Below are 22,690 nucleotides of genomic sequence, written 5' to 3'. Positions count from 1 at the left end.
TTGGGCAAGGGTGGTGCAAGAGGCTATCAATGACTAAACAGCCCTTGCCAGCTTGAACAGTGCAGATCTCATCATTGGTGGCTGCTCATTGAAACTTTGGTGCCAAGACCTCTATGAAGAGTTAAAGCCAACAGAAGCCACTGAAGACATCCAGAATTTCCTCCTGCAAAGTCTTAATGAAACCCTGGCTCTCTGCATCAATCTATAGAAAACCCTCATCGGTGCTGCAACACTTGGGTGGTGGAACCAAATAGTCTGGACCCCTTCATGAGGATCCTGTCCTCAGAAGCCTTTGGAAGCATCATGGATCCATCCTGTGGGCTGACCAGCATTATCCAGGGCATCTTCTGACTCTGTTCTAAGTTTTGACATGTCATTTTGCAGGTCACCTGCTTGTGTCCCAAAACCTGTCCCCCTGCAGCTGCGGTTCTTCATCACTAAGAGGGGTCTTCCCTGAGCAGAGTCTCCCTCATTGCCACAAGCTTTGCCTGCTACCCTCTGGTCGGGGTGTTCTTCGCTGCTGCCTATCTCAGGCTAGCCCTGGGGGTCTCCTGTCATCATAGTTCCTGTGGTGATCGTCCTCCTAAAGTCCTTGGGCCATCCATCTTCAAAGTATCTGGAACCAGCATGATGGGGCATGGGACAGCCACTTAGCTGCACCGAATCCCAAACCGGGAAAACTACCATTTCTGCAGTGGCCAGTAGACCCCATGCAACGGGACCATTGGCTGAAATAAGTAGGCCCAGCAAATTAGAGAACCCTAGGAGTGGTTTCTTAGTGAATCAGATTAAAGGGGGACCTTGCATACATGTTCCCACACCATAGTATAGTACAGGCTTCGATGCAACATTCTACATTTACCTTGCCTGGTTGTAATAGGTGAAGTAGTGGCCAAGGATCCCCCCATGGACTTTCACAAGAGAGCTGGGATTGGAAAGGTACCCCCATATCTACTGAACTTACCTCTGTTTCATCTACACTAAAACCCTGACCTACCTGCTGGCTTTGCCAATACATTTCCAAATCCTTTAAAAACCTCCAGCTTCCTGCAACAGGTGCTAACTTGGGACCTTTGACTCTCTGAGGCACTGAGCCTACTTACCTTAGCAGGGAAGGCCTTCTAAGGTCAGAAGAAGGACATGGACTCAGGCTTTCCATCTCACTGGTACTTTTTATTAACTGAAAGAAACAAACACCTTATCTTTACCTACACTAAGGGTTTCCCTAACTAACAAAACTAACAAAGGCGCTCATCAGTCATCAGTGAGAGTCCAAAATCAGGATCAGTCCACTGTCCAAACTAATCTATTCTAGCCGTACCAGTATTATAACAACAAAAGCCAGGAGAATGACTCCATTCTCCTCTGAACTGGTTCTTCACCAATTTCCATTCACTAAAGTAGCTTTAAGCAGTTCTTGCGATCTACTTCTATTAAGTCACGCAGTTCCACTTCTGGGTTCTTCAAAGTTTTGAGCGTCTTCTTTATTTACTCATGCATTATTTCTTGTATTTTTCTTCTCTTACTCTACTTGTATTGATCCGTTTCCCTTCAAAGGATAACTTTGTAAGAACGTATTCCTTGAGTTCTTAATTTTTACTTCTCAGCCTTTTCTTTGGCCTTGGGCCTTGTTTTCTATTTCAATCTGATCTCTCAAGTTGTCCCTCTCACATAATCTCCTATTCAGTGATATCTCAAGGTTGTCTCTTTGCTCTCCAGGATTATAAACCTTCCAGCAAGGATGATCATTTCATATTAGTGTGTTAACTCTACTGGGATGAGTAGGAGCGTGCTAGTAATAATTCTCTTTCTCTTCCTTTAATATCTGATCTGGACTGGGACGAGTATGAGCGTGTCAGTAATGATTTTCCTTCTCTTCATCCAATCTCAATATCTGATCTGGACTGGGACGAGTTTGAGCGTGCCAGTAATGATTCTCTCCAGTCCCCCTCCTGGGTCTCCAGTTTTCCCTGTTACTCCTAATCTCGAGGACAATGTCACTGGGACTTTCGACGGGTTGGGACTTTCTTCTGCAGTGGTCAGGTTGGACTCTCAAAGTTCTTGCGGTTTCACACTCGGTCTCAGAAGGTTTCTGATTCACTGGTTTGTTTGATCTCCTTTCATTCAATGAAGTAGTATCAGTGTTTATCGCCGTTATTCACAGACCTCCTGGTCCACCTGTGCACAACTTTGGTTATGCCACCACTTAGCTCTTGTTCTGAGCTAGGACGCATCACCTTCCCTTCGGCTTCATTCGTCCCTTCTTTTCTCCAATGCCACGCGTCAGAGACCACAGCTGTTTTTCATCTTTGCACAGGATGTTGCACTTGCAACTTTCCTTCAGGATACTTCAAAAAGCAAGTTCATAACTCGTGGGTTCTCTCAGTCGTTTCCCAGTCTCCGCATTCTTCCTTAATTACGATTTCCTGGGCCTTCCTAGTGGAACGTCAATGTGCTTTATTAGCTCCATGATCTGTATTCCTCCACATGCATTTCCTTTGTCTTAGTATCATGTAGTTTTTCCCTTAGAGGAATAAACAGAGTATCTTGATGGCAATAAAAGATTTTGGTATGTTCTTCATACCTTTCTTCACTGCACTTTTCAGAGGTATGTTGGTGATGTGTTTCTTAGGGAGTGCCTTATCACAACGGGAGCCCTTGTGCCCATAGGTGGGGGGGGGGGGGGGGAGTCTCTCCCGGGGATGTCCCGCTTGCCTCTACCCATAGGTAGGGTATTACGGGGTGGGTTCACCCCCCTTGGCCACACAGGGAAAGACTACCCTTTGGCTAGAAATTATGGATTCTCGTGATTCGTCACAAGGAGCAACACTTAACCGTCACTGCAACATGACCTTCCGGGCTCATTTCGGTATCAGGAAGCACTCCAACATTGTTCAACTTCTTTAAAGATGGATTATGATCTACAATTGAGCTGGCAAGTCTTTGCTTCCCAATGAAATGAACACAGCTGTGCTCACATGGATGTTATTTAATGTTTCGTAAGATCTGTGGTGATTTTGGTCAAAAGTGTAGTGTCATTGGCATATGATTCACCGTGGGGTCCAGATAGAAATGAGTAATCAATGAGAGAAGCAAAATGTTTGATGTTGGATAGGTGATACTGAGCACCTGAGAAAGAATTTACACCAGCCTTTTGGCTGCGTGGGACTACCCACTCAGTCATGATAACTAGTAGGCACTCTACCCACACATGCCGAAATGTCAGAAAAAATAGTAGTACACAGCGTCAAAAGTGGCAAATAGATTTAGTAACAGCACACAGAGTTGGCAAATTTATTTTTCAGGGATGCTTAAAACATTTCCCTGAAGTTAAAGAGCGGTGACCCAATTTCACCTCTGAGACAGGAGCTGGACTTAAATATAGAGTCTATTGTGTCACTGCCATGGGTCAGTCAATACCTTCCGGAAGAGTCGTTTTTCTGGGATGGTTTGAAAGATTCCTGTATCATTGGTTATATATCCACCAAGGTTCTACTGCTGTGTTCTTTGGCTAACGAGGTTTTTTTTTGGTAGATGATTTGAGATTTGGCCAACTGGAGGGACCTGGTCAGGGTGAAGAGAGGGCCTGTTTTCACAGAAATGTGCATGGTGCAGAGGACTTCAAATTCAAACCTCAAGGTCACCGCTAGCCAGTGTTGTGATTTTAGGGCAGGTTTCAGAGACACTTTGTCTATCAGATGTTCTCTAAAAGTGTAGTAAACATTACATTAATCCGTTTGTGCCTTTACTACAGACATGATTAGCACCGCTTGGTGGTTAGTCTGCAACAGTGGCAGGAATTTGCAATACACACAGAGTTCAATTGACTTAGTAAACATCATGCCCAAGTTTATAACCTTCTGTGTGGAACAGGAGCATTTCTTAATGAGATTAAAAGGAATGTCAAACTGTACAGAGTGCTTCATAGCAGATTCCTCCCACTTTTATGTGCTATAATGATGGTGGTTATGGAACCCAATTTAAGCGACCACTACTTAATTTATTGACCTCTGAGCTATGAAGGGCTGAGTCGTCCTGTCAGGATTTGAACTCATGAAATACAGACTTGCCCCATGACAGAGGTGAGCGCTTAGCCTGTAATTATCTAATTAGAGGCTGCCATGGGTAAGAGAGGGCATTCAGTGAGTGTAGCGTTCCCTGATGGACTGCCCAGAACATTCGTTTTGACATCACTAAGACAAAGGGAGAGACCACTCATCCAGAGGGAGATGTGGTCCAGGGCACTTGGTGACGTTGGTCTGTTCTCCCCCACACCCTCTCTCTTTTCAAATGAAGTTGGATTTGTGCCTTGTCTGCATATAATTGAAAATCCTACTGGTGGCATTAAATTAATTGTGCCAGTGAGGACATGTAGATGCTGCTCTGGCAGAGTGGGGAAGAGGGATGGCTCCATATGGTACTCCTCATGACACACCCCAGTTTGAGGAATCATGGACGCTATACTGATTTTCAGTTGTCATGGAATGCCAGAGTCGTTGGTGTTTTTACTAAAAACACATAGCTTAAATAAACACAAATATCATGTCTGCTGGTATTTGTCGAAATAATCGAGAAAATATATGCTGAATGTGCTTTCACTGCACATTCGGCTGGCAAAACAAAATCGAAGCCCATTATGCCGAACATGGGGGGCAGGGGTGACCCCTGCTCCCCGTGTTAGGCATTATGGGTTGTGGGGTTGTCCCCTGCTTCCATGATATTGGAAGCAGTGGACAACACAGAGAAAAAAAGGAAAAAGGAGCCCTGCGGCGCCAGCTCCGACCCACGTTAGTGGGAGGGACCTGACGCCATAGGGATAGAGGAGAGTCAGCGGCACACTTCTGTGTGTGCTGCCGAAAAGGTAAGGAGTGTAGGGGGGATGCAGAATGCCGGGAAAGTCATCTATGGCATCACTGCACAGCATGATTTTGGAATTCGATATTGTGGAATATGCATTTACGCGCTGAGTAGTAATCACATAGATCCATGTCTGCTACAATCAAGAATGTATTTCATAGAATTATCTTAAGATACAATAAATGTATAATGTCACTTATGATGGATGAATCCTATCAAACGTGCTGCTCCCTTTTAAATCAGTCAATTTAGAATGGGGCACTTAACTTGTCAGCTCATTTTGAAAAAATGTAATTGTTGCCAATGTACTGGGCGACAGCCCATGAAAACTGTGATAACTGTTAATGTTATGGGTCCCTAACTGTATATCACAGTTGTAACAGAAGGTAATTACCATTATTACTACTAAGTATGGCTGTGTCATAGCTATCTTCATGTAGTGTGTGATACAATTGAGAAGTCCACCAAAGCACTTTGTGTGAAATATGCTTCTATGTGGTTACATCGATATTCTGTTTGGCCAATTAGGGTTTGGTCACCACTTTTGTGTGTGACCGTGGCCTCTCTCCCCATTTTTTATTCTATTGGAGCGCCCCATTTCCACTCAGACCACCTTCACTCCCCTGGACGGCAGGATGATGACCATTTAAAGGAGGGGACAGGTACCCTTTTCAAACTGAGGCAGGAGGCTCCCGGGGACAAGGCTGCTACCACACTAGACACTGTTTCCAAAACCGTGCTGTAAAAGGGGGAGGGGCTTAGAGGGGTTATTAAAAATCCTCACCTGTATAACAGCCCCTGGGGAAAAGACAGGCAATGTTTGGTTTCTAGAGTAAGGTGAGCACTCCAGCCAATGAAAGGGGGAGACAAAGCCAGCAGGACCACAGTATAAAAGGGGAGAGAAGGGGAGGCAGAGTGTAGGCTGCAGGGGTGAGGTCAGGAGGTGGTGTGAAGGCGGACTTTAAGACCAGACAGAGGAAGGATGGAGGAGCAGAGTGCTGGAGAGCTGGTGGCTGAATCTGAGCACAGTGAAAGAGAGCCATTTGTTATAGAGAGTAGTACCAGTTGTACGTGGGCAGTTTAGAGTGGGGCATACAAGGTGGGTGAGAGAAATATAGAGGGGAAGTGAGAGATCGTGTGTATGGTTGGAGGTAGTGGACAGAGTACAATATGGCAGTGGGATAAGAGGTGAGGTGGAGTGAAGCAGGGGAGGAGTGAAGATAGTGGTAAATGCTAGGTGGACAGTGTGATAAGGCATAGATAGGGGTTTAGTGAGGTGAGAAAAGGAGTGTAGTGAGAGGAGGGGATGTAGTGATGTTGAGTAGTAGTGTGGAGAGGGGAGAGTAGTAGTGTGGATAAGGGAGAGCAGTAGTAGTTCGGAGAACGGATGGGGAGGGAGTAACGAAGTAAAATTGGTGGCTAGAGGTAGGCAGTAGAGAGAAGAAAATTGGAGGGAGAGAAAAGGAAGAGTCAGGGAGAGTGAAGAAAGACGGTGGGTGGAGTAGCAGGGAGGAGAGTAGGAGGAGATAAGTGAGAGTGACAGAGAGGAACATCCGGATGAGGAAGGAGAAGACCAAGTGGGGTGTTAGTATATGGAAAGTACAAACCCTTACATTACATCACAGTAGGGAACATAGTGCAGGGAGGATATAGATTGTTCCCAGAGGGGGATAGACAGATACAGTGTTTGCTGTTAGGTGACCACAACCAGCCAGACAGGGTTTTAGACAGTAGGGGTTACTGATCACTAGAGACTATTCTGGGGTTGAGGGACACATTGGCTATCGAGAGATTGATCCGCGCTAGTCAAAAGACAGAGGGATGTCCATTAGTCCTGTGCATTCAATTGAACAGATCCACTTGTCTAAAAGTTGATCCACATGTCTGTTCTAAGACTGAACGATTTAATTGTATTATCATCATCCAATCTGCTCATATTTGAACAATCTGCACATCTTGAGTTGCTTAGTGATATAAATACCCTTGAATCTTCCTGGAGACTCTGCAAGTTATTACGGCAATCTGTGACAGATGGTGTCATAGTGGAATCATTCAGGCACCAATACAGTGGCCCACTTTCCAAGAAGATGCTAAAAGTGGTACGCATCACAATGACTGCAAGACTTTCGACCAACGCCATACCCACAGCAGCAGGCTACAGCCTATATGGGGATGAGGTGGTGATTGTCCCACAGATGGGAAAGGTGCAGGCCAGGACCCAACCCTGTGTGGGTTTTCAAGAAGGAACCCATGTGAGAAGCACCCCAAAGTCAGGCCTGGCACAGAGCCACTCACTGGAAATGGGAACCAGAGTCATAGAGAAGGATTAATGCAGAGAACTCAAGGTGATCCTATTCAACTTAAAAACGTACGGAAGAACACCTACATAACCAAGCCCGGCCAAATCATCAACCAAATAGTATGTGAGAGGATCCTGTACACAGCGAGACTTGACGCCAGTTTTAAAGAGGGAAGGGCCACAGCATAAAAATACTAAGGTACCCTGGGGTGGCTAGACACTGCAAAAGTGGAATTGGAAGGTGCCAGTGGAAAGACCCTCAGAAGAAACCAGTTTGAAGATCTTTAAAGGCAGAAAAGAAAACTCTGAAGTCCCAGCCTGTCAATGAGTGCTCAAGGAGAGGACCAGCAGAAAGCCAAGGGGATTAATCCAGGACCAGACATTGGGATACAACTAACAGACCAAGAGGACATCCCAAGCTCAGGAAGAAGAAGAAGTGGAGAAGGCCAAGGCGGGATCCTGCAAGATGGCAGTGAACCCCAAAAATAATTAAAACCTGTCAGGGTTATAGAGATGACGAGGTTCGATGCAGGGTGTTGAGAAATACCTGAAGAGCAAGAAGAGGTCCAATATCCACCTTCATCACCAAACCACACAACGGTAGAACAGGCAGAACCCAAACCAGAAGGCCTCTGTGGGAACCCTACCCAAACAACATCAGTAGAAGACACAGAAAACTGAACCCAAAGAAACAGTGCCTCCTAGTGAACATCCACTAGGAGAAGACTGTCCCTCTTCCCGTGCAGGACTGGTTTAGGTTCCAACCCAATCCACCTCTAGATAGGAGAAGCTGGTATAATTCTGTGTGAAAGCCTGGACTGCAGGAAGAATTTTCCCCAGGTACAGAAATAGACCTGCTGATGGAATCGACAGGTACAACAGATGTGTCAGACAGGGTTGCAGAAATGGGCCTTTGAGACCATACACTTCAAGGGGTACATGAAAACGTGCCCTGAAATACCTTCTCCCACTAGTAGTTCAAGGAATATCTACTAACTCCTTATTTGATCCATGGATCAACAATACTGCTGTTGACCCCAACCGAATAGCTCCCGAAGATCTCAACCATGGGTCCCTTTCTCATAGCACCAGTATCTCCAAAGACACTGACTAATATCCCAAGGCAAAGGCAAACACTAAGGTGCTAGGACAATGCCTCATATTCCACGTGATGGTCTTGCATGACCTAAATGAAGAAGTTCTCCTAGGGACAGACTTCCACCTTTTCCAGAAATGCCTGAAGAAACTACAGAAGTTGGTGAGGGAAAGGTCTCTAATACCCCCTAAGAAAACTAAACTATTGGAAGAGGAGTGGGGCTTGGGAAAAAGGTGGAGGTATCTGATAGGGTCAACATTATGGACCTATCAAGTGGGGGGTCCGTCTCAACCTAAGGCTGGAGGATTGCCAGGTCAAAAGCCAGAGCCAGCCCTGGCCCAATGCAAGACATGGGAGTTAGGGTGCCCCAGTCCAAGAACCCCCTAATGTTCAATGGATTTCAGTGGGTAATGCGCATATGGCACAGAAATGTTTACATTTTTAGGGGCCAAGGTCTTCTATGGGAAATGAGAAACTGACAGGACCCTTTTCCTGGAGCAATTACGTGGCATGACAATGTGAAACTTAGCATGGCAATGCTAAGCAGGCATGTCAATATTTTGGACCCAATGTGAAACTGACACTGCACAATTTCTAGACGCAATGGAAAATTGTCATTTTACTTTTCTAGTGCAATGTGAAAATATCAGTCATTTTCTGGGAGTGGTGTGAAATGGGCATATTATTTATGTTCTGGGCCGGTGTGGTTCTGGCACAGACATTTTCTGTTGGAAATGTAGACACTAGAATGAGAATTTGCTGAACATGGATAACTTTAGTATGTCCTTGTTCAAAGTGGCAAGATGCACTTCTCAAGGAAACATGGAAGTTTGAGAGGGCAACAGGAAATGAGCATTGCAATTTTCTGTGGGTGATGTAAAAAACAGCATGGAACTGGGATTAGCGTGGCCCAACCTTTCATGGCACGGATGAAATCATCATGACAATTGTTTGGAACCAATACAAAATTAGCATGGGAAAGTTTTTTTGAGGGGAATGAGCTACTGCCATGCACTTTTCTAGAGACAATGGGGAAAAGGGCTTAGTAATATTGTTCAGCAGTGTTAAACCTGCATGTCATTTTCTAGAAGTAAAGTAAAACTGATGAAAAGGTGTTAGCAGAGGTAACACATTCATGGCCCTGTTGAAGCTGGCTTTTGACACTTTTTTGGAACAATGTGGGACTGATGTGCTACCTGCTGGGGAAACGTACTTATCTGGGGCAATGTTATATTGGCATTGCACTATTACAGATGACCTGACATTTCTGGATAAAATGTGAAAAGTCTTGTTTGTCCGTAAAAGGGAAATAGTTTGAACTACTGTTGCATGTGTATGTAGATCTCTGTAGCATGCATACTGGGTGTTCAATTTCTGCACAATGAGGCTGGAAGTAAGCCCTTTGGGTCTAACTTGATGCATGGCTATAGTAATTTAAGGATTAAAAGGATATTCTTTAAATAGCCTGTTTCGTGCCCCCAGTTATCTACATGACAGTTTTTTTTTTAAACGACTAGAAGTCCAGGTTAAATGTACCACAGTGTGAATGGAAAGTTTGCTTACTCCTTGTAGCCTTACTCTATGAGGATGGTGAGCTTGGATTAACAGGCAAAACAGACCTGCATGTTACACTATATAACGCATGTTAAACTATATTACTTTGAAGGAGTGGGGTTAATAAGAGTAACATATTTTTGGCCCCAAGCTCAACGTTTGGATGTGTTCTATCCCATAACAAATGTTGTCAATTACAAAGAAGAGCAGATTGTCATCTTAACTTAGTGTGTATGCCATGTTGTAACTAAATCAATGAAACTATTCTTGGAGCCATTGCATACACTTAGAATATATGTTTATAGCTGGAAATCCGAGGGCACACAGCAACATTGGGGCTGATAAGTAAACAGGAACTCCACAAACAAACTGGGATTAGGCATGTCAATTATGCAAAAGCACGAGATACATAAAGAAACAGCACACACGTTTTACAATACCTGGCTGTTTTGTTGCTTCTAAAAATACAGCACATGTGGAAAAACAATGGAGAATAACGCATTAGGGCAGAAATTGAGAAGAAAACAGTATGTCAGGCCTCAAAAAATTGGAAAAGAAATGTCATTAAATTGCCAAGATTGCCTCAATGGTTTAGGTTATAAATCCCCTACAGGTAGCTCGGTATGTGATTGTCTTCAGGAAGAGGTTATCGGACACCCAAAAGAGTTGCATGAAAATCACCTAATTAGTGTTACAGAAAAAAATTTGATTAAATTGCTTTGTCCACTATATATTCACCACAGGGCTTACTTGTCAAATTTCTCTGTATTTTGGCGCCAGTGAGTCATATCTTTTCTCCACCTCAGATTCTCTTGACTCCCAAAAGTACTTCCTGAAGGACTTCTCTCTGCAGGGTGATACAATGAAGCAAACAACCCAGTGTTATATTTTCCTTGGTGTGCAATAAACCGTCCAGTGACAAATTAACACTTTCCTGGCCCAATGCAAAGGAAGCCAACTTGTGTTCCATGAATATGAAAGCAGCACTTTATAGATCAGCAAAACAAGGCCATACCAATGGCAGAGGAAGGTTTTACAAATGCCACATAACATAAGTGAATTCCAATGTGTACCGAAAGCGATTCTTTATGAGTTCTATTAATACCAAACACACTTTGTCTCTGTGCATTGGGCTTTTCAAAGACACTAATACATGAAGCATATACGTTTTCCATTTCATAGGTTCATCAATTATTTTCACTTCACATAGGCACATTTTTGACATTTCGAATACACAAAAAGCTTTAGTTGGCACTCTATTATCCAGAAAGCTATTTGCCAGCACCAGAAATTGCCATCAATGACAGCAAGCTGGATAACCAGGTGTAAATTCATGAATAACACAACAATCACATGTGGTAGTTTCCCAGTAAATAGAGCAGGAAGCCAGGATGGTTTGGTGATCCATTATTCATTTCCAAATCCTGGCACACAGCCATTCGGAATGCCAAAAGATATTATCTGGCACATATTATATGGCCATGATTGACCCAAGGGTGCCTTTTGAGAATTCTTTTGCAGCACTATTTTACTTTGACTTACAAAACGTGTGTGCTTTGCTTATGTAAACTGCCATGGCTTTTACATGTCTAATTCTCTATGGTCCGTGTGTCAGTTAATGCAAGATATTTAGTGTACGGGTTATAGAACTATATGGAATACTCATCTCACACACTCGTGACATATCGAGGAATATTCGCGTTAAGAGCCCTACATTCTAGTGTTTCTGGTTGATTAAACACAACCCTCAGGTAAATTGGTACTGGTATAATTCATGTTTGCCTCTTCCAATTAAACTGATGTTTCTACAGAGGGCAAGCAATAATACTTGAACAATACCACTTATGCCACAAAAGGCATGTCTTCCAATACTTTTCTAGTATTAGACAGTAATGCCATAATTTCTCAGAGAGCCTCACAATTTCTTTCAATGCCTGATGCTAAGGAAGCTGTCCAACCACATGCCGCAGAAGGAGAAAAGGCAGACAAGGCCTCACTTGTGGCCATAGTCAAGTAAGTAAGTAATTTTATTTATACAGTGCTAACTACGGTCCGAAGGCATCTAGGCGCTAAGAATGCAGGAGGCCATTATAGGAGCAGAAGTACAGCATCACAACTTTAAAAAGATACCTTTTGAAGAGCTTTGCGGAAACCAAGATGATACATAGTTACACAGAGCTGAAGTGGCAGGAAGTTCCGTAGTGATGGCGCAATGACAGAAAAAGAACGTCCGTCGGCCCGAGCTCTGCAATGTCTGGGAACTTTCAGCAAATTCTGAGAAGCAGAACCGCTTGTCCCACCCGTGTATCTGTCTTGGAATGTGTGTCAATGCAGTAGTGCTGAGTGAAGGTGTGAACTGAGCTCCATGTAGCTGCTTTACAAATGTTGTCTAATGGTACGTTTGCAAGAAAGGCTAACGTTGCCCCAGTGCCCCTTGTGGAGTGAGCTCTAGTTGTAAAAGGCAGTGGCCCTCATTACGACCCTGGCGGAAAGTGACTGACCGGACCGCCATAGCGTAAATAGCGTTTCCGCCATTGCACGAAGGAGCAAAGTGCGGCCCATTCCGACCCATCGGGCACGAGCACCACGGCATGGCGGAAGTGCAAAGTCCGCGATGGCGGAAATGACCCCAAAACGGCCCACACCGCCGCCGTACTGCGCCCTAGGTGCAATACCGCCACCCATCACAGCGGACACCGCAGTGTGCGCCTACCGGAAAGTACGGTGACCGGAAATATACGGAAACGGAAGTAAAAACATGGGCCCGGAACGGGAAACATCCCGCCGTACACCTATAAAACCACTAAAACCACACAACCACCAAAAACACTACCCTGAGACACACCCCAACCCGTCATCCACCCTAGCGAAACCAAGAAAAATGGGAAAAGTAGCGAAGAAAGCGTGCGACCGCAAGCGGCAGGTCCACTTCTCCCGTGAGGAACTCACCGTGCTAACAGAGACCCTCCAGGAGAATGCTGCCGTCGTCTTCTCCACGCAAATGACCAGGACTGCACTTGCAAACAAGAAGGCCATATGGGCTCTGGTGGCACAGCGGGTAAGTGCGGTGGGGACCGCACCCCGCAACCCACAGCAATGCCGAAAGCGATGGGACGACCTGCGGATACGCCTCCGCAGCATACTCTCTGCCAACCGCAACATTGCCACAGCCACCGGGGGAGGTCCAGAATCACCCATCAAGTTGACCCCCTGGGAAGAAATCTGTGCCTCCACCATCGGAATGGAGAGCATAGAGGGAGTCGGAGGGATGGAGAAAGGAGTGCAGACATCCGAAGATTCAGGTAGGTGGGCCAGATAAAACAATGCCAAATCCACAAAGTCCATCCATGTGAAGTACCATGTGTCCACATAGTGCAACAGAAACACATGTCCAGGAGAACGTCCACACACATCGGCCTGATAGCGCACGTTAAAACCCACAATAAATACATAATTAATTAAAAACCCCTGAAACACGCACTACACGTGCAGCAGGCACACCCTAACTGCAGGCTGCCAAACAACTGCACCCTCACTCCACACACAAATGAAAGCACCTCCAAGGCCCCGACCCCAAATCACCCTCAGGTACCAGCCCAATGCATGTGATACAATGCCATTCCAATTCCCACAGACCCATCAATAACCCTCGCCCTCCTTTACTCCACCACAGGGTCCGATCCAAACGACGAGCATCAGGACACCCCTACCAGCACACCTGCAAAGAGGGCCAAGACCAACGGCCAAAGACCCTCCACCTCAGCTGCACGCATCAAGACACGGCAGCAGCACAAATCAGGTGGCAGCACAGAGGAGGGAACATCAACAGGCACCCCAGCAGCCAGCATGCCCACACCACCACCACCACAGGTCCCCCCAACGGATGCCACAGAAGGCACTGCCTCTGGTGGCAGCAGCACCATAGGTGACACCCCATTGATGGCAGCATGCTCCGGCACAGAAGACGGGGATGTCGAAGTCAGATCCATCCATGACCTGTCCCAATCCCCCTGTCTGTCCCATCCCGTACAACATGAGGATACCACGCAGGGGCACCCACAAGACGACGACTGGCCATCCCCCACAAGCCCTGTGGCAAGGCAACATGAGGTCAACAGCCCCTCTGTGACACCCCCGCAAATGGCCATGGCCCAGCAGAGGCAACAGTCCCTCGACCAGTTAATCGTGCAACAGCAGCAACTGGCCACGCTCCTCAAGGACCATGCCGATGAATGTGGGGGCACTAAGGCAGACATAGAAACATCAACTGAGACACTTAGGGCAGAAATGGAGAGAGGCACAGAGACACTAAGGGCACAAATGGAGAGAAGCACCGAGAGCCTGAGGGGGGAACTGCATGCGACGTCCAAGGACGTATGTGCCGAACTTGCCGCAGTGCGCCGTGTGCTCACTGAGCTCTCGCAAACCCTTAGGGACATGCATGGACGTGAGCAGGCAGAGACATCATCCGTTGCAAGTTCCGTCCAGGGCAGCCCCCAACGTAGATCTGGGAGGAACCTGCGCTCCACAGGCAGGGGTGCCCCTGATACCCGCAGAGGGGGCTTGCAATAGCGACTGCCCACTGACAATGAGCATCTTTGGACACTGGTGTTCGGGGGGGAGGTAGGAGGGTGGAGGGGGTGTGTTGGGCTCACTTGGGTGGCGGGTCGATAGGGTGTACAACATGATATCACATATGCCATAAACAGTGCACGATCAACCAATGAGATGTGTGGACATTGATCTTTGTGTACTAGGCCATCATAGGCGTACAGTCCATATTGTGCATGTCCCAGACACACACAGTGCCACGAGTCCCGTGTCCATGTATCAGCCAGCAGGCGTGATTGCTAGAAGCATGCGTCAATGAGATGCTGACGAATGTCACGGCCCTCCGGTGCCTCGCAGACTCCTTGAGGTGCTGCCACATCCCCACCCTCATCATGACCATCATCAGGTGCTTGCAGTTCTGCGTCAGGGGGCATGGGCACATTTCTACGTACGCACATGTTGTGGAGCATGACACATGCCATCACCATCTTTGCAACCTTCTCATGGCGGTACAGGAGTGCCCCGCCAGACCTGCTGAGGCAGCGGAAACGACCCTTCAGTAGGCCGAATGCCTGTTCAATGACTACACGGGTACGTGAGTGGGCATGGTTGTAGTCCTCCTCATGCTGGTCCCGTGGGTTCCGGACTGGTGTGAGGAGCCATCTCTTCAGTGGATATCCAGCATCACCTGTATGTGGACGATAAACGTAAGATGTGGAATGCCATTGCTACGTACGCACACCCCCGCCCCCCTTCCTGCCAGGTCATTGCCGAATCACATACCCCACATTATCATGCATGTAATGAGACTCACCGAGTAGCCAGGATCTGTTCCCTGCGTGTCGCTCCATGTAGCGTGGTATTATAGAGTTCCTCAAGACCATAGAATCATGGGTTGATCCAGGGAATCGGGCACAACAATGTGTAATGATCCTGTTGGAGTCACACACCATTTGTACATTCAGGGAATGATATTGATTTCGGTTGCGGTACTGGGCCTCCATGGCATGTGGGACGACCAATTCCACATGGGTGCAGTCGATGGCACCAATGCAACCCGGTATGCCGGCAAGTGCATGGAATCCCACTTTTGTGTTGGTAATTTCCTGCTCCGAGCGTGGTAGAGAGATGTAGTCGTCTGCGTGCTGCAGGAGGGCATCGAGCACTTGCAATAGTGTCCGTGAGAACAGTGGCTGAGAAATGCCATGCAACTGTCCGACTGTGTGCTGGTAGGTGCCTGTGGCCAGGAAGTGGAGTACAGACACCACCTTCAGTAGGGGTGGGATGGCGGTTGGGCTATCTATCATGCTGACAAGGTCAGCCTGTGTCATGTCCACAATGGCGGCTATGGTGTCCCGGTCCAGACGGTAGAGGGTGTGGATCTGCTCATCAGTGAGGTTGAACGGATGTGCTCGGAGGCGTGGGATTGCGGGCTGCCTGCGTGGTGGTAGTGGCTGTGCTGGCGGCCCTTGCTGGCCCTGCCTTGCCCTCCTCCTCCTCCTGCGTCTCCTCCGTGCGGCCGGTTGTAGTTGGTGTTCGTCTTCTTCTTGGAGTTGGAGTACTTGTAGTGCTATCAGGTCCCCCAGGGCCAACATCGCGAGTCCTGCCGGTAGCATTTCGGTGTGGTTGTGGGAGGAGACTGGGTGTGCAATTTATGTGTTTTCAGGCTGTATGGCCTCCACCTGTGGTGATTCATTCCACCTGGGCAAACTGCTCTCCCCTTTGGCCGAGCACGTCCCGCACACAACGCTGCAATTCGAGGAATGGCATCTTGCTATTGCAATCATGTATTTGTACCCGATGGCCGTGTAACATTGGTTGATATGTTCATTCTGCTGTGGTCCCATTGTTTCACATACTATCTGTGCAGTCGCGAACAGACTTGTGAAGGGTCAGTGGTACGTAGTACTCGAGTAACGGTGGGCCCTCATGCATCACTGTACCGAGTTGCAACGACGGGCAGGGCGTCCCATTTGTGGGTGAAGGCAGTTGCCATTTTCACACACAGCCGCACTAGATGGATTAATTAGTGATTTCGAACGGCCACAGATGCCTCTTCGACGTGATGTTGCAAATGAGGAATTCGAAGGGCGGCGCTTTCGGTTTTCAGCTAGCGGCGAGGAAATGCCCACAGGTCTGACTGCAAATATAACGTTCTATTGTTCAATGTCCTTGAGACAGGGGCCATGGCGAGGATGCAATGATTGATATGAATGGTTTGGGATGCGCAATGGCGACGTGGGCGATGAGGCCGGACGTTCCCAAATACATGTTACTTCACTACACTGGAATTACGGGCTGGGGCACTGTGGATTTTGCAGGCTGCATAACGCACAGACTCAATGGATATTTCTAATGTTATGTGAGTAAATATTCAGGCGTTTTAATCCCGGGATGAGGGAATGATGAATGGATGCATGGGCAGGTGATTTGATACAGAGTTTGCCATGTACAGGGCTTCTTGGAATCTATCCGCCTCCCCTGCGCTATGTGATGCAGGGCTGCCATAGTGGGACCATCGTCTATCTGGCCTTGTTGAGCCCTCCCTGTCTCGACGCGCCCTCAGACACTTGTGTCCATGCACGTTACCAATCCCATCTGATGGATTCTGTTTTGACAGACGCATGCACAGGTACACTCGTTTGTGATGGTGTTTACACCTCGATATAGATAGTTATGAGTCGCAAGTGGTTTTTGGGTGGTGATGATCCTTTGGAGTGGGCTAGCATGCATATGGCTGTGGATTTAGTGTGATCATTGAAGTGAGTTGTTCGAATGTAGTTCTGATGGCCATTCTATTCTTTTTCTTTTCTTTTGGTTGACAGGTATCTCCTCCCCTTTTGCCACTGCCATCTGTATGCCACTCCTGCAGATGGATTTTACTCCCGACACCTGCTGCTTCGTGTTAATCAGTGGAGCAGCATTACGATCTTATGGGACGATCGCCAATGGGCCACATGCCCTTACGCAGTACTGGTGGCTCGGAGCAACATTTCGGCCTTTCAGCTGGACTAGTGCCTCCCCATTGGGCCGGCCCTGCGGTTCTGTGCGCTTCCATGTTGCCTTTTCGTACGTGAATGTGGCTCTGTGTACCATGATGGAACAGGGCGTCACACAAGTAGCGGCTGGTCATTTCTTGCGGATGCAGCCCACAATGGTGAAATGTGTTTTGGAGTTCATGGCCTAATGGCTGTATGGGCTTGGTGATTTTGTTGTGCATTAAATTTCTATTCTGATTTGGCCCGTGTAGCGTTCTTCTTTGCAAGTGATGTGGCATATTCCTATTTGGGGAGCGATGTATTGGGAGGAGATCTGCATTGGGTTCCAGCTTCGGAGTTTAGTTGCGTGGTACTGTACTGGGCGCGTTTGCCTACGAAGCCCAGTGAGGTCAGGGATGGGGGCTGCCAATATGACTGTTTGAATGTTGTCATGCTCAGGGGCGGGGGATTGGGTTTTGTGTAACAGATGCCAGTCAGCCAGGTGGACTGGTGGAATGATGTGATTTTCGGAATATTGCTGGTCACAGGTGCCTGTGTTTGCGTGCGTTTCGGGGGGGGGGGACTGTGGTCATGTCCATTGGATTGGCTTCTGTATTCGTGCCATCTGTGCCCTGCAGCTCCCATTGGCCCCTCTTGTGTTTCTTTTGTTCGTTGGCATGCATGGGTGACTTGTACATTTCACTGGTTGCATTGTGACTTCATTGCACCTACGGGGAGTTGTACTTTGTGGGCAGGGAGCGGTGTACAGGCACTCAGTGGGGCTGTTTACGGTTGATTCGCGATGCCGTACTTCTCACCATGGCGGAATGGTACATTCCGCCATGCTTGATGGCGTTAGGTACATGTCCGCTAGGGTCGGAATTAGCGTACCCTTGCGCCATGGTGGTGTTTACGGTTTGGCATGGCGCGCGCGTGCTTGGTGCAGTTAGCGTTGGCGTTCACTACGGTGTCGCTAATGGCTTCGTACTTTGCGGTGATGGGTCATAGTCGCACCGAGCGCTATTCGATGGCGGTATTGCATTTCCGCCATCGTTTTCCGAATTCCGCCAGGGTCGTAATGAGGGCCAGTGTCTTTTGTGATAATGAATAGCATAACTGTATACATTGACTATCCATCTGGAGACTGCTCTCTTTGAAACACACTCTCCTTGTCTGCCTGTAGCCATGGAGACAAACAGTTGATCCGTCTTCCTAAGCGATTTGGTTTTATCTACACAGTAGAGAACCGCTCTCCTTACATCTAGAGTGTGGAGTTTGACCTCAGCTGAGCTAGTGGGCCTTTGAAAGAAGGCCGGGAGCTGAATAGACTGGTTTACGTGAAACTTAGAAATACATCTAGGTGAAAACCTAGGGTGAGTCTGTAAAACCAATTTGTCCTTATGTATGACGAAGAAGGGGTCTTGCACTGACAAGGCTTGGATCTCGCTGACTCTTCTTATGGAAGTGATCGCCACTAAGAAGGCAGTCTTATATGTAATGTCTCTAAGGGTAGCTTGTTGCAAAGGCTCAAAGGGGGGCCCATGGGTTTTGCTATCACTATGTTTAAATCCCAACGAGGCGGGGGGTTAGAGACTGGAGGATGCATTCTTTTCACTCCCTCCATGAAATCCTTGATGACTGGCACTTTTCACCATGAGTTTTTACTTTGAGAGGTGGTGTATGCTGATAAAGCTGCTAGGTGGACTTTAAGAGAATTAAAGACCAACCCTGAATCCAACAGGTGGAGCATGTAAGTAAGAATGCGTGAAGGCATACACTCTATGGGGTTGATCTGTTTAGATTGGTACCAAATGACAAATCTTTTCCATTTGTTGAAATTGCACTGCCTAGTGTTTGGTTTCCGTGCTTCCTTTAGGATGTCCATACACTGTTGTGGACGCCTAAGGTGTCCGAACTCTATGACTTCAGGAGCCATGCTGCCAAGTTCAAAGAGTGAGGTTGTGGGTGTAACGTTACTCCCCCGTGTTGAGTCAATAGGTTGACCTGGTATGGGAGCTTGATGGGATCGCACATTGCCAGCTATCGCAAATGTGGATACCACGGTTGTCTCGCCCACATAGGAGCAACTAGGATGAGTGTGATTTGCTCCCTGTGTATTTTGTTCACTATCCTGCTGATTAATGGAGTCGGGGAAAAGCTAACCAAATATTCCTGACCAGTTCATCCATAGGGCGTTCCACTTGCAGAGTGGCTGGGGAAACCTGGACGCGAAGTCTGGGCATTGCTTGTTTTCTCTTGTAGCGAACAATCCTAGAGAGGGGTAACCCCAAAGAGAGAAGGTGTGGTCTAAGACGTCTGTGTGTAGTTTCCACTTGTGCTCTTCTGGTAGAGGGTCTCTGCTGAAAGAGTCCGCTAGTGTGTTTAGTATCCGTGGAACATGTTGGGAGGACAGGGTCATCCCTTGTCTGAGTGCCCACTTCCATAATTTCTGTGCCAGTTTGGACAGATTTGGAGAGAGTGTACCTCCTTGCTTGTTGACTTGCTTGTTGACATAGAACATTGCGGTTGTGCAGTCTGTTAGGACTTGTACCGACAGGTTCATCAGATGTTTTCTCGAAGGCTTGTAGGGCTTTGAGGACTGCCAATAACTTCAGAACATTTATGTGTTTCTGTGCACTCACTTGTGACCACAGACCATGTGCTGTGTGGTGAAGGTAGTGGGCCTCCCACCCGAAAAGGGACGCATCCGTCGTGACGACCGCTTGTGCTTCTGGTTCATGGAAGGGCTTGCCCTTGAGTAGATTTTCCTTTGACCACCAGCGTAAGTTCTGAACCAGTGTTGGCGAAACAACCACTAGATCATCCCACTGCCCACTTGCCTGAGACCATTGTTTCGCCAACCATTCCTGCATTGGTCACATGCGCAGGCACGTGTGGGGGACTAGGTAAATGCATGATGCCATCATACCCAGCAGGCACATTGCCTTGCATACGCTTATCCGAGACCGGCTTGATACTGGGGTGTTTGCTGAAGCATATTTTGCACTCTTTCCATGGATGGGTCGGCTAAGCATGACTTTGTATCTAATAAAGCTGCTAGGAACTGTTTTGATGTGTTTGGTATAAGACTTGATTTTTTCTTGTTTATTGAGAAGCCCAATTGGAAGAGAAGGTCTATTTGTCCTTTGCGTGTTTGCCTTGCAAAGCTGGTAGGTTTCTCAAGTGATCAGACAGTCGTCTAGGTAAGGGTACACTGGGATTGACTCCCTGCGTAGGTGCGCTGCCACCACCGCCAGTACTTTGGTGAACAGCCTTGGAGCCTAGGCTATACCGAAGGGCAGCACCTTGAACTGATAGTGTTGGTCTGCTACTTTAAATCGCAAGAATCTTCTGTGCACTGGGAACATTGAGATATGAAAATAGGCATGTTTCATGTCCAATGTTGCAATGTAATCTTCCCTTTTTAATAGAGGGATTACTTCTTGTAGCGTTGACATGTGAAATTTTTGTGGTTTTACAAATTTGTTTGCAGGGCGCAGGTCTAGTACCGGGCGCATGGTCAGATCTTTCTTAGAACAAGGTAGTACGTTGAATAAATACCCTTGTTTACCTCTTTGTGTGGCACAAGCTCGATGGCGTCCTTGAGGAGTAGAGCTTTCACCTCTCCTAGCAGGATAAGTTGTTCTTCCTGCGATGGTTTCTTTTGGCGTGGGGGGACGTTTGACGGTCTTCTTTGAAGCTCTATACAATTACCCCCATTCACCGTGATAACACCCATTTGTCCGATGTTCTAGCCTCCCATGCGTGGGTGTAAAACAATATTCGTCCCCCGACTGGGGAGGCATGGGAGGGGACCCATAGCGGGGCGTCATTGCTTAGAGGGTGTCCCTCCACCTTGGTTTTAGTTGTAACCCGTTCCTCTTTGTGCGCTTTGTCCCCGAAAGCGACGATAATTACTACCACCTCTTTGTGGTTGTCTATTAGTCAGTTGACCAAGTGATTTGAGGGCCTAATATTCATCCTTGACAGACTTGAGGGCGTCTTCAACTGCCTTCCCAAATAATACATTTTGCTCCACTGGCATATTCAGTAGGGTAGCTTGAGTCTCAAGTTTAAACCCTGATTGTCTAAGCCAGGCATGTCATTTTAAAATGCTGGCTTCTGCAATAACGCATCCAGCGTTGCCAGCTGCATCGAAGTTATTCTTTAAGAAGACGCCTGCTGTAGCTCGTGGCTCTGGATCTGACTCTGCTAGTGCCTTTACCTTATTTGCCGAAACGTGTTGCAGATGTCTATCCAATTTATTCACTATCTAACTTAGCAACGTGTTTATGCAATGACACTTACACGTAGGCTGACCTGTTTCCAGAAAAATTTTGACAGCCTTTTTTTCAATTTTTTCATTTTAGTTGTTTGTATAAAATTGATAACTTATCATTCAGAGTGTTGTCTGAGTACAAGTTAATACCTTGAGTAGGTATTTCTTTATAACTTATGCTGGTTCTTTACTACATCCAAGGCAGATGCAGATTATTTAGATTTGTTTCAAAGTGATCTATCTATTTCATCATTATGTTTATTTCTTTAAAAAAATGTTAACCCCTAAAATATAATCATTATGAAAAAAAATTCTGCTTTTTTGTCATGAGATTGTCTAGATTGCCTTCAGAGTTTGATAGAGCCATCAATGTGTTGTTTAAGTGATATCGTTATGATACACTCATTATTGACGTTTTTGTTCATGAATATTTACAATCCAATTATCAGCACCTTGGATCCTATTGTTTTTGTATAGCTCCTTGTCCGGAGGGGCTTCGGAGGAGGACAAGGGGGTACCAGCTCTTTTGCCGGTGGTGGTAATGGCCAGAGAGTCAGGTCGAAGATGTCCCCTTATATATAGGGGGTTGGAAGGTGCAGGTCTGAAGAGCTTCTCGATCCTAGGGTTTACTGCCCTGGTATCGTTAGGTTGTTCTAGGGAGGTTGGATCCTTCTTTGGACCGATTTGAGCAGGAGGATGAACTGGGTTGCCGTTTTTTTTTATCGGCTAACATATTCTCAGCAAAATCTTTGTCCTGTTGGACCTCTTGTGTTTCGATGCCGAAATGCTCTGCAGCCCTTATGTAACGCTCACCTGGTATCCACGGGGACGTCACTCAGCCTGTTCTGACCTCTTACGACCTCGAACCCTTCCCTGGAGTCTACTCGACTGGAGACTGGGCCTTGTTTTCTTGGAAAGTGTGCTCTCCGTCCTGCTTTCAGCGCAGGGGCGCTTTGATTGATGCGGGATCGTTGCTGCCTAGTTACTTCACTGGCAAGAGTCCGACAGGTAAGTATAAGGAGTCCTTTGAACAGTTCTCTAACTTCATTCCTTTCCTTCCTTAGATGATGGCCGGC

General features: G+C 47.0%; 1 protein-coding gene across 14 annotated transcripts in view; it reads right to left on the bottom strand.

Annotated features, from left to right (window-relative positions):
* DOCK7 (dedicator of cytokinesis 7) overlaps positions 1-22,690 on the bottom strand; it is a 1,498,361-nt gene that overhangs the window by 436,975 nt on the left and 1,038,696 nt on the right. For all 14 annotated transcript variants that reach the window (XM_069642017.1, XM_069642019.1, XM_069642018.1 and 11 more), the window contains one exon: positions 10,557-10,653. In XM_069642017.1, the coding sequence (XP_069498118.1) occupies positions 10,557-10,653 (97 nt within the window). The remainder of the gene's footprint in view (positions 1-10,556; positions 10,654-22,690) is intronic.

Source organism: Ambystoma mexicanum, chromosome 1q, assembly GCF_040938575.1.
Source record: "Ambystoma mexicanum isolate Mex_15411 chromosome 1q, UKY_AmexF1_1, whole genome shotgun sequence".
Taxonomy (NCBI): Eukaryota; Metazoa; Chordata; class Amphibia; order Caudata; family Ambystomatidae; genus Ambystoma; species Ambystoma mexicanum.
Note: the sequence above shows the minus strand (reverse complement) of the source record. Positions and strands in the feature narration are given on the sequence as shown.